Source organism: Mastigoproctus giganteus, chromosome 3 (assembly GCF_048544385.1).
Source record: "Mastigoproctus giganteus isolate SK-2022 chromosome 3, ASM4854438v1, whole genome shotgun sequence".
Classification (NCBI taxonomy): domain Eukaryota; kingdom Metazoa; phylum Arthropoda; class Arachnida; order Uropygi; family Thelyphonidae; genus Mastigoproctus; species Mastigoproctus giganteus.
The window spans coordinates 41420075-41433938 of NC_143577.1; the positions used below are offsets into that span (position 1 = coordinate 41420075).

Consider the following 13864-nt stretch of genomic DNA (forward strand, 5'->3'; position numbering starts at 1 on the left):
TTCACTACATTGGGAGGGGATTTCCCGATACTTTTTTGTAGGGTGTTAAGTAAATCCACAGGGTATAATGAAAATATATACATTACAAAAAATATTTTGTAGGGTATATATTTTTATACATATACATATATATAAAAAGATTATAACAAAATACCGAATAATTAATTGGAACATTACAACTCACCATGAACAATAAGTTCAGATGCCTTGCTATCAAAACCTGCTTCATTTTTAGCTATACACCTAAACGAACCTGTATCTTCGGGTTGAACAAGTGAAATATATAAACCCCCTAGAGGCAGCAAATTGTATCGAGAATTTAACAAATCTAAAGGAGCATTATTTCTCTCCCAAGAAATGTGTGCTGGTGGAATACTTTCAGCTTGACAGTGAAAAAGAATGTCCTGTCCTTGAATTGCTATCTGTTCTTTCAGAAAATTGGTTAATATTTTTGGAAATGCTAAATTGAAAAACATACACAAAATAAATATAATTAGTTACTTAAATAAATCCAATTATATTATTAGTTAATTATTAAAAATGTTATTATAAATGGTATTGAAAATGTTATTGAAAATTTATGTTCATATTAGTAAACATAACTTACTATGAACTTTTTATATACAGGATACCTACATAGAAATGAAACAATTCTGAAGGCTTATAACTTTTTACTGAAGAATGAAAAAAGGGAAGAATGAAGAATGAATGAAAAGTCACAAAAATCATAGTCAATGTGCTTGAATTTCATATGATATATATGAATATAACATCTAGGTATATAATGTGATGTCTGTGATGGTCCTCTAGCAGTGGCACCACAGCTAGAGGACTGCCAACCCACCTTCATAGGCAGAGGAGAAAGTGATTCTTGCACTGCTTCTATTGTAATGAGCAGCAGTCTAGACAGCAAGTTGCTGAGGACTTCAAAAGCCACTGGAAGTCATCATGGAACAAGTAAAATACATGGGCATGGGATATGCTAGGTAACTAATAGTAAGAACAAGTGCACGTATACTTGCACATACACTAATGCTAGAAGCATAGTAAATAAAATTGACGAATTTGACATACTGATCAAGACTGCAGAATTGGAATTTGGGAAGTACAACATGTACAGAAAGGACAGGCAAGGTAGGAAGGGAGGAGGGATTATGCTGTTAGTTAAGAAACACATAAAATCTAAGGAAGTGCAGCCAGTTGACACGGGTGCAATGTTGAGTCTGTTTGGTGTGACATAAACGCTGGGAAAGGGAAAATGAGAGGTGTATGTTTTGGGCCTAATGCCACTGATGAGTACAATGAACAGTTGTGCAGAGAAATAGAATGGGCCAGTAAATCAGAATGTCTTATAATGGGGGATTTTAATTTCCCAGATATTGACTGGAATTTGTGGATTGGTCACTCATACACTAGCAAGGCTTTTGTGGATGATTGTTTTCTACAACAGCAGCAGCATGTTCGGGAGGCAAATAGAAGGAATAATACTCTTTATCTGATTATCAGTAGAGATTCTTCATGCATTAAGAATCTGCAGATAAACCATTAGGTGGTAGTGATCACAATGTGCTGAAGTGGGCTTTACTCAAAGAGGTAACTACCATCAGGGGTAAAGGGAAGGAATTTTCTTTTTCGTAAAGGTGACTACAGTGGTCTCAGACAGTTTTTAAATTCTATACAGTGGGATCAACTGATGATGTTACCAATGGTGAATTTGAAATGGGAATTGCCTTCAGGGACTTAATTTTGGAGGCTACTAGGCTTTTCATACCAACTAAGAAATATTGTTCAAGGTTCAGGCCTAAATGGATGTTGGATGAATTAATGAGACTCATGGCAAAAAAAAAATATGCATGGGATGCATATAAATTATCAGGCAATACAGAAGCCTATGGCAGATATAAGATTGTCTGTAATCAAGTCACAAAGGAGGTTAGGCAGGCGAAGGCAGATTATGAGAAATCTTTGGCAAAGGATGCAAAGAAAAACAGCAAAGAGTTCTTTACTTATGTAAACTCTAGAAAGAGGGTTGATCCACTTAGCACATATGGTTCAACTATTGATGATCCAGTTCAAGTAGCTGATAAACTAAATGAGTATTTCACATCTACATCCACACATGAGAAGTTATTCAAGGAGGGGAATGCCAGAAGATTATCAAACTCTAACAAGGAGATAAGTGATTTTGTAATAACTGAGAGCAAAGTGGAGGAGAATTTGTTGAAGTTAAACATAAAAAAGGCACCTGTGGCAGATGAAATATATCGAGTTATAATGAAGGAGGCAGTAAGGGAAGTAAGCAAAATCTTAGTCATAATTATGAAAGTATCCTTAGAGTCAGGGGAGGTCCCAATGGACTGGAGGTGTGCAAATGTATCACCAATTCACAAAGGGGGTTCAAAGGGTTGCACAAATAACATTTCCCAACAAAAATTTATTTTTCATCATACCTCTGGAATGAAAGTTGGTTATTCTGAACAAAATTAATGTCCTGATTATGAAAATATCAATCTTTTACTTCTGTCACGTCTACATCAAAAGATATACGCATTTTTAAAATTCTTTGTTTTTATAGAATATCAGTATACATGGTTGTAATTATTACACACAATATATGTTACTTAGACATGTTTGACACTCAATGATTTCCTTTTATACTCCAGACTGCTTTCCAGTTTAAGGAACCAACAGTAACCTCCCATCATGGCAGAGTCCCAGTGACCTTGGTATTGTTTTAACATTGCAGATACATCCTGGTGGAAGTGCTCTCCTCGTTCATCACTGACATCTGCTAAGTTTTCAGGAAAGAAATCCAGATGGGAATGAAGGAAATGCATTTTAAATGACATTCGGCACCTGATGTTCTTGTAACATTTCAGCAAGTTTGTCACCAGTTGCTCATAGTTCTCTTCTTTTCTCTTTCTGAGGAATCCGTGTACCACATGCTTGAAAGATCTCCATGCAGCCAGTTCAACATCATTCAGGTTTTTTGAAATTCTTCATCTTTTATGAGCTTTCTTATTTGAGGACCTATGAAAATTCCTTCCTTTACCTTTGCATGAGATAAATTTTGAAACATTGTCAGTAAATACACGAATCCTCTGTTTTATTTATCCAGTGCCTTAGTGAAATTCTTGGTTTTTTTTTTTTTTTTTTAGGAGCATTAACAACTAAGGCCATATTGCTCCCGAGGAAATGCGGTGGTCATTCCCTGACCTTTCCGCATCCTCCGTATTTGGTGGTCGTGGGCTTGAACCCTGGTCTAATCAAGAAGCGCATGCTACGCGCTTCTGCTCCTGCTCACCTGGCTATGGAGGCGCCTAGTGAAATTCTTAATCAGTCCAAGTTTGATGTGTAAAGGGGGAAGAAAAACTTTTGTGGATCAACCAATGGAACATACTTTACATTGCTTTTGCTGGTAATATATTCATCTCTCTTGTCCCAGTGTTGTACAACGTAGTGTTTGGCTATTGCACGACTATCCCACAAACACAGGAAACAATGGTATTTAGTGAAACCACCTTGCAACCCAACAAGCAGCCCAATCACTTTGAGATCACCACAAATATTCCAACCATAGTCATTGTAACATATAGCAGCAAGAATCTGGGACATACTATCGTAAGTTTCATTCAGGCCAACAGCATGAACAAGAGGAATTGATGGTAAAGTATTTCCATTATGAAGCAATACTGCTTTCAAACTTAGCTTTGACGTATCAATTAACAAACGCCATTCAGAGGTATTGTGATCAATGTTCAGTTTGTGCATAAGACCAACGATGTCTTTGCAGACCCACATGTTTTCCATTGCAAAATATCTTGAAATCTCTTCATTTTGCTTATGGTATATTGTAATGTTAGTACCTTTGGCGAGTAAGTTCCACTGTTGTAGTCTGGATCCAAGTAACACAGCCTTCTCTTTGGTAAGCCCAAGTATCTGATCAAGTCGCTTAATTCTTCTTGTTCAATGTAGTGTGGGGACTTTTCTTTTTCTGGCTTGTAGTCCAAATCATGTGAAGTACATGGTTTAGTGATATCTGGTAAAATCATTTCTTCTGTACCATCATCACTGCTTCCAACACACCAAGATTTTGGTGGCACAGGTACTGGCAGTTCTTCACCATGTGGCACTGGCCTAATTGCTGATTGATGGGATATTTGGATGTTTGATGCAGTGCTTGCTCTTTTTGGAAATACCTTTTATTTTTGTCATGCAGAAATAGCAGTCGTCAAAATGATTCTTGGGCTCGCTCCACACCATAGGGATGGCAAAAGGTAATGCTCTCAGCTTGCCATATAAGCACAGCCTTAAGTTCATTGTACAAGTAATACAACAGATATGTGGAACCCACTTTTTTTCTTGGCCACTGATCTTGCAGCCGAAGTACAATGAATATGCAACTTTGTGACATTGTATATTTTCTTCCTCTGAGTTTTTGGGGTGAAGTGTCCACAAACATTGCAGAAGTTGTCTGGGTGATTGATGCAAGTTCCGTGCTTTGTCTTCTCCATTTTAACAATGCATTAACCAAAAAACAGTAAAAGCAATTAGTAAATTTGAACAGAAGGTGAATTCTTGTAGTGTAATTTATCATACACTATATATTGAACAGTTGAATGGTGTAATAAAATTAATAAAAATACTGACTTGTCTGGAAAAGTGCATCAAAATCAAAATATACTATATTGCAAGAACGGTGATAACGTACTTGTTAACTTTTAGCCCAATAAACAAAACCAACCAAAAGTTAATAAGTTTAAAAATTGTATTTCAAACAGTGATGATATCTTTGTACAGAATCCAGTTATCTATTTATATCTTAAAACTGACACGTGATAGGAAATTTTTATTATTGATTTTAAATTCTATACATAAAACTTGACCAGAAACAACCATTGATTTGCTGGAGGTAAAAATCATGTTGGGTAGTGTAATTATAGACCTGTTAGTTTAACTTCTGTTCTGGGGAAAATAATGGAGTCACTAGTTAAAGAGGTGATACAGGATCGCCTAGACAAGACAAGACAGCAGTAATAGTTCAGACACAGCATGGGTTTGCTAAGGCGAAGTCTTGTCTGACCAATTTGATTGGACAAAGGAACTGGATGCAAAAAATCATTTTGATATCATATACTTGGATTTCAGGAAAGCTTTTGATACTGTTGCACAAGGAATACTGCTGTACAAATTGCAGCAGTATGGCATTGGAGCAGTATGGCATTGCAAGTTACTGCAATGGATAAAAGGACAATGCTCTACATGGACTAATGTTATTAGCGGAGTTCCCCAGGGTTCGGTGCTGGGCCCATTGCTGTTTTGTGTATTTATCAATGATATCGATGAAGGTATATCAGGCTTAATGTCCAAGTTTGCAGATGATGCAAAGGTTGGCAGAGTTGTTAATGACAGTAAAGACAGTATGCTACTGCAAGAGAATCTAGAAAAGTTAGGCAGATGGGCTGAGAAGTGGCAACTGAAGTTTAATATTGACAAATGCAAAGTACTCCATATGGGTAGCAGTAACCCAAGAGAAACGTACCAACTGTATGGTACTACACTCAGGGAGCTGGAGAAAGAAAAAGACCTGGGGTAATTGTGCAGTCAGATATGAAGTTTTCTGACAGTGCAAACGGGCTGCCAGAGCAGGTCATTGAGTTTTGTCAAAGATATATAGAAATTTTGCTAGCAGAGACAAGGAGGTGATTATCTCCTTGTATAAGGCAATGGTCAGGCCACACCTTGAATACTGTATACAGGTCTGGAGGCCTCATTTTAGGAAAAAAGTAGAGTTGTAGAATGAGTACAGAGAAGGGCAACAAGATTGGGGAGAGGAACAAAGGGGTGTGCTTATGAAGAAAGGCTTAAGTTCTGCAAGTTGCAGCATCTGGAGACTAGGCACCTGCGAGGTGATCTGATTGAGGTGTATAAGGCTTTGAATGGTTTGAGCAGGCTTAATGCTGACAGCACACTTCCGCTTACTCAGATTAAGAACCTGAGGGGGCATAGTTTCAAATTGAGGAGAGACAGTTGTAGAATAAATGTGCAGAAGTTGGCCTTTAGCCAGTGGGTAGTTGATTGCTGGAACAGACTTCCATCTATTGTTGTGGAAGTTGATAGCTTAAATAAATTTAAGGCTGAACTAGACATACATTTGGAGTGACTAGATGGGTGAAATGGGAAAGGTTTTTTTTTTTTTTTTTTGGCTGATGCTGTATTAGCTTTCTTTCTTGCATCATATGTCTCAACTAATCCAGCAGGATGGAGCTCCTTATCATTGGTCTTCCAATGTCTGCTCCACGCTTGATGCCTGGGTGCCAGACCACTGAATGTGTGGAGATGGACTATTCCTTGGCAAGTGAGATTGCCTGACTTTGCCCAGCTTGATTTTTTTTTGTGGGATTATATGAAAGGTAAGATGTGCTCTCCAATGGTACAGGACACTGTTCAGCTGAAAGAGCACATCACATCAGCTGTGGCCTGCCTCTGGATTTCCTTATAGGTTAGACCAGTGGTGCACAAACTACGGGGCATGGCCCCCAGAGGGGCCGCAGGATAAATTAAATGGGTTGGGGAAATTTTAAAGTAAAATTAGTTATTGTGTACATAATAGCTAAAAAACCTGTTGTTAAAATTATTTTTTCAACATGTACCATATTTCCCAATGTATAAGACGCTCCCATGTATAAGATGCACCTTAATTTTGGGGCCCAAAATTTGAATAAAAATGTATTACCTAAACTTATTGAACTCAAGTTTTATTCACCATAAAATTCATACAACTATATTACAAGTATATACATCATACAAGTATGTCATGAGAGCCCTCTCGATAAATTCGGCCCTGGAAAAATTGTGGAAGGCTCAAGGGGTAGAATTTTTTTCAGCCTGGTCTGTACTTGTTAACAGGAGAGACTGCTTCTACAGGGATGGGATACACTTAAATAGAAAGGATGCAAGAATATTTGCTGCTGCTATCGCTGCAGTGTTAAGTGGGTCGGAAAACTACTAGCTTGGAAGGATGCAAGGACTAATAGATTAACAGTAGCCACTGGCAGAGGTGAAAGTGATTCTTGCACTGCTTCTATTGGAATGATCCGCAGCTTGGAAAATAGGATGCAGGATATTTCAGAGACTGCTGGGAATCATTGGGGTACAAGTAAAAACATGGGTTGTGTTAGGGTAGCTAAGAAAAAGAACATGTGCATGTATACTTGTGTGTACACCAATGCTAGGAGTTTAGTAAATAAATTTGATGAATTTGAGGTATTGTTCAAAACATCAAAGGCAGATGTTTTGAACAATGTGGGGATTTCAGAGATGTGGTGTCACGCAGATATAAGGAATGCAGAAATGGAATTTGGGGAGTACAATATCTACAGAAGGGATAGACAGGATAGGAAGGGAGGAGGGGGTTATGCTATTAGTTAAGAAATACATAAAATCCAAGGATGTGAAGCCAGTCGACATTGCTGGACAGAGCAGTGTCGAGTCAGTTTGGTGTGACATAAGCATTGGGAGATCAAAATTGAGAGTAGGAGTGTGCTATAAGCCTAATGAATCTGATGAGTATAATAACAAATTGTACAGGGAAATAGAGTGGGCCAGTAAATCAGAGAGTCTTATAATGGGAGATTTTAATTTCCCAGAAATTGACTGGAATTTGGGGGCTGGTCACTCACACACAAGCAAGGCTTTTGTGGATTTATTGGATGATTGTTTTCTACATCAGCATGTTTGGGAGGCAACTAGAGGGAGTAATACTCTTGATTTGATTATCAGTAGTGATTCTTCATGCATTAAGAATCTGCAGGTAAATGAACCACTAGGTGGCAGTGATCACAGTGTGCTGAAGTGGGATTTACTCAAAGAGGTAACTACCATTAGGGGTAAAGGGAAGGGTTATTGCTTTCTTAAAGGCGACTACGCTGGATTGAGACAGTATTTAAATTCTATACAGTGGGACCAACTGATGATGTTACCAACAGCAAATTCAAAATGGGAAGCATTCAAAGAACTTACCTTGGAAGCTACTAAGCTTTACATACCAACTAAGAAATATTGTTCAAGGTTTAGGCCTAAGTAGATGTCAGATGAACTAATGAGACATATGGCAGAGAAGAAAAATGCATGGGATACATATAAATTAACACGTGACACAGAAGCCTATGATAGATACAAGTTGATCTGTAACGAAGTTACAAAGGAGGTTAGGCAGGTGAAGGCAGATTACGAGAAATCTTTGGCAAGGGATGCAAAGAAAAACAGCAAAGAGTTCTTTACTTATGTAAACTCTAGAAGGAAGGGGATGAATCATATTGGTCCACTTGATATCAATGGGTCAGCTGTTGATGATCCTGCTCAGGTAGCTAACAAACTAAATGAATATTTTGCATCGACATTCACACATGAGGAGTTATTCAGCGAGGGGAATGCCAGAGGTTTATTCAACTCTGGAAGTAAACTAGAGAATCTTGTAATAACTGAGAGTAAAGTGGAGGAGAAATTGTTGAAGATAAATACAAGAAAGGCACCTGGGGTGGATGGGATCTATCCAGTTATATTAAAGGAGGCAGCAAAGGAAGTAAGCAAACCCTTAGCCATAATTATGAGAGCTTCCTTGGACTCAGGGGAAGTACCCATGGACTGGAGATGTGCAAATGTGACCCCAATTCACAAAGGAGGATCAAAGGGCAACACAAGTAATTATAGACCTGTTAGTTTAACTTCTGTTCCCGGAAAATTAATGGAGGCACTGGTTAAAGAAGCACTGCAGGATCATCTAGGCAAGACTTCTGTTATAGTTCGGCCACAGCATGGTTTTGTTAAGGGGAAGTCTTGCCTGACCAATTTGATTGGATACTATGATGCAGTCACAAAAGAACTGGATGCAGGGAATAACTTTGATATTATATACTTCGATCTTAGAAAGGCTTTTGATACTGTTGCACATGGAAGACTGCTGCACAAATTGGAGCAGTGTGGCATTGGAGGCAAATTGCTGCTATGGATAAAGGGGTGGTTGAGGGGGAGACGACAGAGAGTGGTAATCAATGGACACTGCTCATCGTGGACTAATGTTATTAGTGGAGTCCCTCAGGGTTCAGTATTGGGTCCATTATTGTTTTCTGTATTTATAAATGATATTGATGATGGTATATCAAGCTTAATGTCCAAGTTTGCAGACGATACGAAGGTTGGCAGGGTTGTTAAGGACACTACTGACACTATGCTACTGCAACAGGATCTGGATAGGTTGAGCAGATGGTGGCAAATGAAGGTGGAAAATGAAGTTTTACATTGACAAATGTAAAGTACTACTTATGGGAAACAGTAACCCCAGAGCAACGTATCAACTCTGTGGTACTACACTGACAGTGGTAGAGAATGAAAGGGACCTGGGGGTGGTTGTGCAGGCAGATATGAAGTTCTCTGAGCAGTGCAGATGGGCTGCAAGAGTAGCTCATCGTGTATTGTCGATGATATATAGGAATTTTTCTAGCAGGGATAAGGAGATGATTATTCCGTTGTATAAGGCAATGGTCAGGCCACACCTAGAGTACTGTATACAGGTCTGGAGGCCTCATTTCAAGAAGGATGTAGAGATGCTGGAACGAGTACAGAGAAGGGCAACAAGATTGGTGAATGGAACAAAGGGGTGCTCTTACGAAGAAAGGCTTAAGTTTTGCAAATTACAGTGTCTGGAGACTAGGCACCAGTGAGGTGATCTGATAGAGGTGTATAAAGCCTTGAATGGTTTGAGCATGCTCAATGCTGATGGGATTCTTCCTCTTGCTCAGAATAATCACCTGAGAGGGCATAAATTCAAATTGAGGAAAGACAGATGTAGGATAGATATGAGGAAATTTGCCTTTAGCCAGCGGGTGGTTGGTTGGTGGAACAGATTTCCATCCCTTGTCGTGGAGGTTGATAGCCTGAATAAGTTTAAGGCTCAGCTGGACAGGTATTTCAAACGAACAGAGGGGTGAAGTGGAAGTGGTTATTTTTTATTTATTTATTTATTTTTATTTTATTTTATTTTTTTGGCTGATGCTGCATAAGCATGCTTTCTTGCATCAAATGCCTCTACTAATGCTAATATTGATGCTAATGCTAACCCCTCATCACTGTCAAAACTCCCATCCATTAGCTTGTCCTCATCTGTGTCTGATGACGAATCACTGTCTTCATATATTGCCTCGTCCTCAGTTCCATCTATGGAATTTGAAATACCACACTTCTTAAATGACTCGAAAATGATCTCAATCTTGATATTATCCCAGAATCTTTTCACCGAGGTATAAACTTCTCCTATAGCTGGTTTCTTCACTCTTCCTGCTGGTGTCAAATTGTCTCCAGAAGACTTCATCCATTGGTTCCATTCGTCTCTCATTACAGCTTTGAAGGGTTTGTTAATGCTGACATCAAGTGGTTAGAGCTGGGATGTCAAGCCTCCAGGTATGATGGCAAGTTTTGTTTTTTGCTCTGCAGCAATCTTCTTTGTGTTTTTTGTTATGTGTGCCCTGACTTGATCAAGCACCAAGAGGGCAGGTTTGCATAAGAGCCACCTGGTCTCCTGTTCCAAACTTTCTCAAACCAGATCTTCATCCCATCCTGATCCATCCAACCCTTGTCATGAACGTGGACAATCATCCTCAAGGAATGTCTTCTTTTGGCATTGTTTTGTGTTTGAAAATCAGCATAAGAGGCAGCTTGGTTCCGTCGGCACAACAAGCTAGAACAACTGTATAATGGCTCTTTTCATGTCCACTTGTCTTCACAGTTACAGTTTTCACCCCTTCTTATTAACACTTCTGTTACTTGGGACATCAAATTGAAGGGGGACTTCGTCCATATTTGCAATCTGTCCCAACTCAAACTGATGTGTCTTCCAACATTGAATGACAAAACGATGAAATTCAAGGACCTTCTGCTCATAGCTTTCAGGCATCTTTTGGGCAAGTCTGGTGTGTTTATGCATGCTTAGTCCATTCCGTTTCATGAATCTGAAGAACCAATTGTGTCCTCCTTTGAAATCAGTAACATCTTTTTCATCAGCAATTCTTGCCTCATGCTGAACCATCTTTCTGGACACAGGAATTCCAATTTGCTCTTCAATCCATATCTTCAATTCACTCTCTAAATCAGGCCATTTTGCTGACTTGCCTCTGATGGCCTTTTTCTGCCGTGGCATTTTCAGTAGGGTTTCTTCTTCCCGTAGCCAGTCTCGGATTGTTTTCTCAGTTTGAGGTGGAACAAAATTACGTTCAGCAGCACGATTTCCATTCACTTTTGTAAATTGGATCACTTTTAACTTGAATTCAGCACTGTACGAAAATCTTTTCTGAGCCATTTCTGGGCAGAACATGGCAAAACGTAACCTAATATACCGGTAACAAGTGCGAAACAATGAGCGCAAAGACAACAAGTGTGAAAAAGTGGGAAATGCAAGTAAAAAAATCTACAACCACTGTATAAGACGCACCCAGTTTTTAGACCCCAAATTTTTCGAAAAAGGGTGCGTCTTATCCATGGGGAAATATGGTAAGTGTAAAGACCTTACTACTTGAACAAAGTCTGAGTTATGAATGAACTATATTGTTACTCTTTATTTTTAGGGTGGTTTCACATGCAATACAGGGCTTTCTTACTTATTGTCCTTGTGAGTAATACGCCTTAATTTGCTCACTGGCTATAGGCACTCAGAAAGCAGCTGACTAGTGTGACTTCTGAGTATGTATTAATACTTCTCAGTGCTAACCCTTTAGCTCTTAATTTCCTAAAGGCCAGAGGTGCGAATTCAGTGGCAGTAAATAGCAAGTCTGTTGCACGCCCGCTTTATTCTGCCTCGTAATTCGGTGCTTTCACATCAACTTGAATGTGTTTTTCATTCTTCTGTTACTTTTTATATTATCGTTGTTTTTAAGATGAAAAAAAAAATTTTTATATATTTTACCATGGACAATTGGGTAATCAGAACAAAATGGTAGAGGAGTGACAACAATAACATTGCTACAGATACTTCAGAAGCTGAAAAGGTAAGAAATGTATTATGTGAAAATTTAGACACTAACTTTATTTCAAGTATAGTGCAACCACCAATTTCTGGTAGAGAGCAATCATATTCCAAATCAAAAAGAATATAAAATATCAAGAACAATTTATGAAATACTTACAGTGTTTTTTATTAATGAGCAACGTCCTTTATTCATAATAAGTTACGAAAAACTGGCTAACGAAAGCATGAAACCTATTAAACGAAAAAGACACTTACATATGAAATAACCAGAGATAATGAAAAATACTGAATCTTTTTCAAAAAGAGATGCCAATGCCATACAAGGTCTGAAATCTTTCATGAAGCAACATACTGCAGTTCCTTGTAAAGCTTTAAGAGAACTGTTGCAAGTTTCATATTTAATAGGAAAAAATTTGAAATCACATACTATTGCTGATTCTCTTGTTCTCCATGCTGCTATAAAAATGATTTCAATTATGCATGGAGAAAAGTATAGCAACGATTTAAATACCATTACAGTGTCTGGAGACTAGGCACCAGCGAGGTGATCTGATAGAGGTATATAAAGCCTTGAATGGTTTAAGCATGCTCAATGCTGATGGGATTCTTCCTCTAGCTCAGAAAAATCACCTGAGAGGGCATAAATTCAAATTGAGGAAAGACAGATGTAGGATAGACGTGCGGAAATTTGCCTTTAGCCAGCGGGTGGTTGGTTGGTGGAACAGACTTCCATCCCTTGTGGTGGAGGTTGATAGCCTAAATAAGTTTAAGGCTCAGCTGGACAGGTATTTTGAATGAACAGAGGGGTGAAGTGGAAGTGGGTTTTTTTTTTTTTTGGCTGATGCTGCATAAGCTTGCTTTCTTGCATCAAATGCCTCTACTAATGCTAATGCTAATGCTAATCGAGAGACATCACAGTCTTGTATTACAGTTATCACAGACAACATAAAATTCAGTTTATTAAATCGATTGAGAGAAAGTCCAATTTTTGAAATACAGTTAGATGAATTCACAGATATTTAAAACCTTGTTCAACTTATTGTTTATGTCAGATGAGTGAGATACTTTGGAGGAGTTTTTATTTTGCAAAGCTTTGGAAGGAAGAATGACGGGCGAGAAGATTTTTGATGCTATAAATATTTTATTTTAAACAAACAATCTAACGTGGAACAACTGCTTTACGATTTGTACTGATGGCAAGGCTGCATTAACAGGATAAAATAAAGGTTAAAAGGCAAAGTAAAGGAAATTGTTTCAAATATAGTTTTGAATCATCATATTATACAATACATAGGGAAGCATTAATAGCAAAGGAAATGCAAACTGATTTGCACAAATTTTGAAAGATGCGATAAAGTGTGATCAACTTTATTAAAGAATAGAAGCTTAAATAGCAGACTTTTCACAATGCTTTGTAATGAAATGGGATGAAGCACTTCTTTTATATATGAAAGTGAGGTGGTTGTCCAGTGGTAAAGTGTTGCTTCATCTTTTTGACCTCAAGTGTGAAGTTTTACTGTTTTTATCGGATAAAAATCAGAACCTTGTTCAATTATTTACAAATCAAAAATGGCTTGGAAAACTTATTTCCCCTGTTGATATATTTGAAAAACTTAATAATTTAAATTTAAGTCTTCAAGGTCAGAAAACAAATATATTAATACTCAGTGACAAAATAGAAACTTTCAAAGTGAAGCTTAATCTTTGTAAAACTGAATTTGAGCATTATAATACTGAAATGTTCCCATGCTTTTCTGATTTTGTTATAATATTGAGATTTTACAATTTAGGGATATCATGGCCACTCACCTAATAATGCTAATTAAGAATTTTTCCAAATGATTT

At 37.9% G+C, this 13864-nt stretch overlaps 1 protein-coding gene across 1 annotated transcript in view; it reads right to left on the reverse strand.

Annotated features, from left to right (window-relative positions):
- Positions 1 to 13864, reverse strand: part of LOC150087903 (hemicentin-1-like) — a 1496027-nt gene that overhangs the window by 466946 nt on the left and 1015217 nt on the right. Inside the window, exon 53 of the mRNA XM_090369959.1 lies at positions 185 to 460. Within this exon, the coding sequence (XP_090226085.1) occupies positions 185 to 460 (276 nt within the window). The remainder of the gene's footprint in view (positions 1 to 184; positions 461 to 13864) is intronic.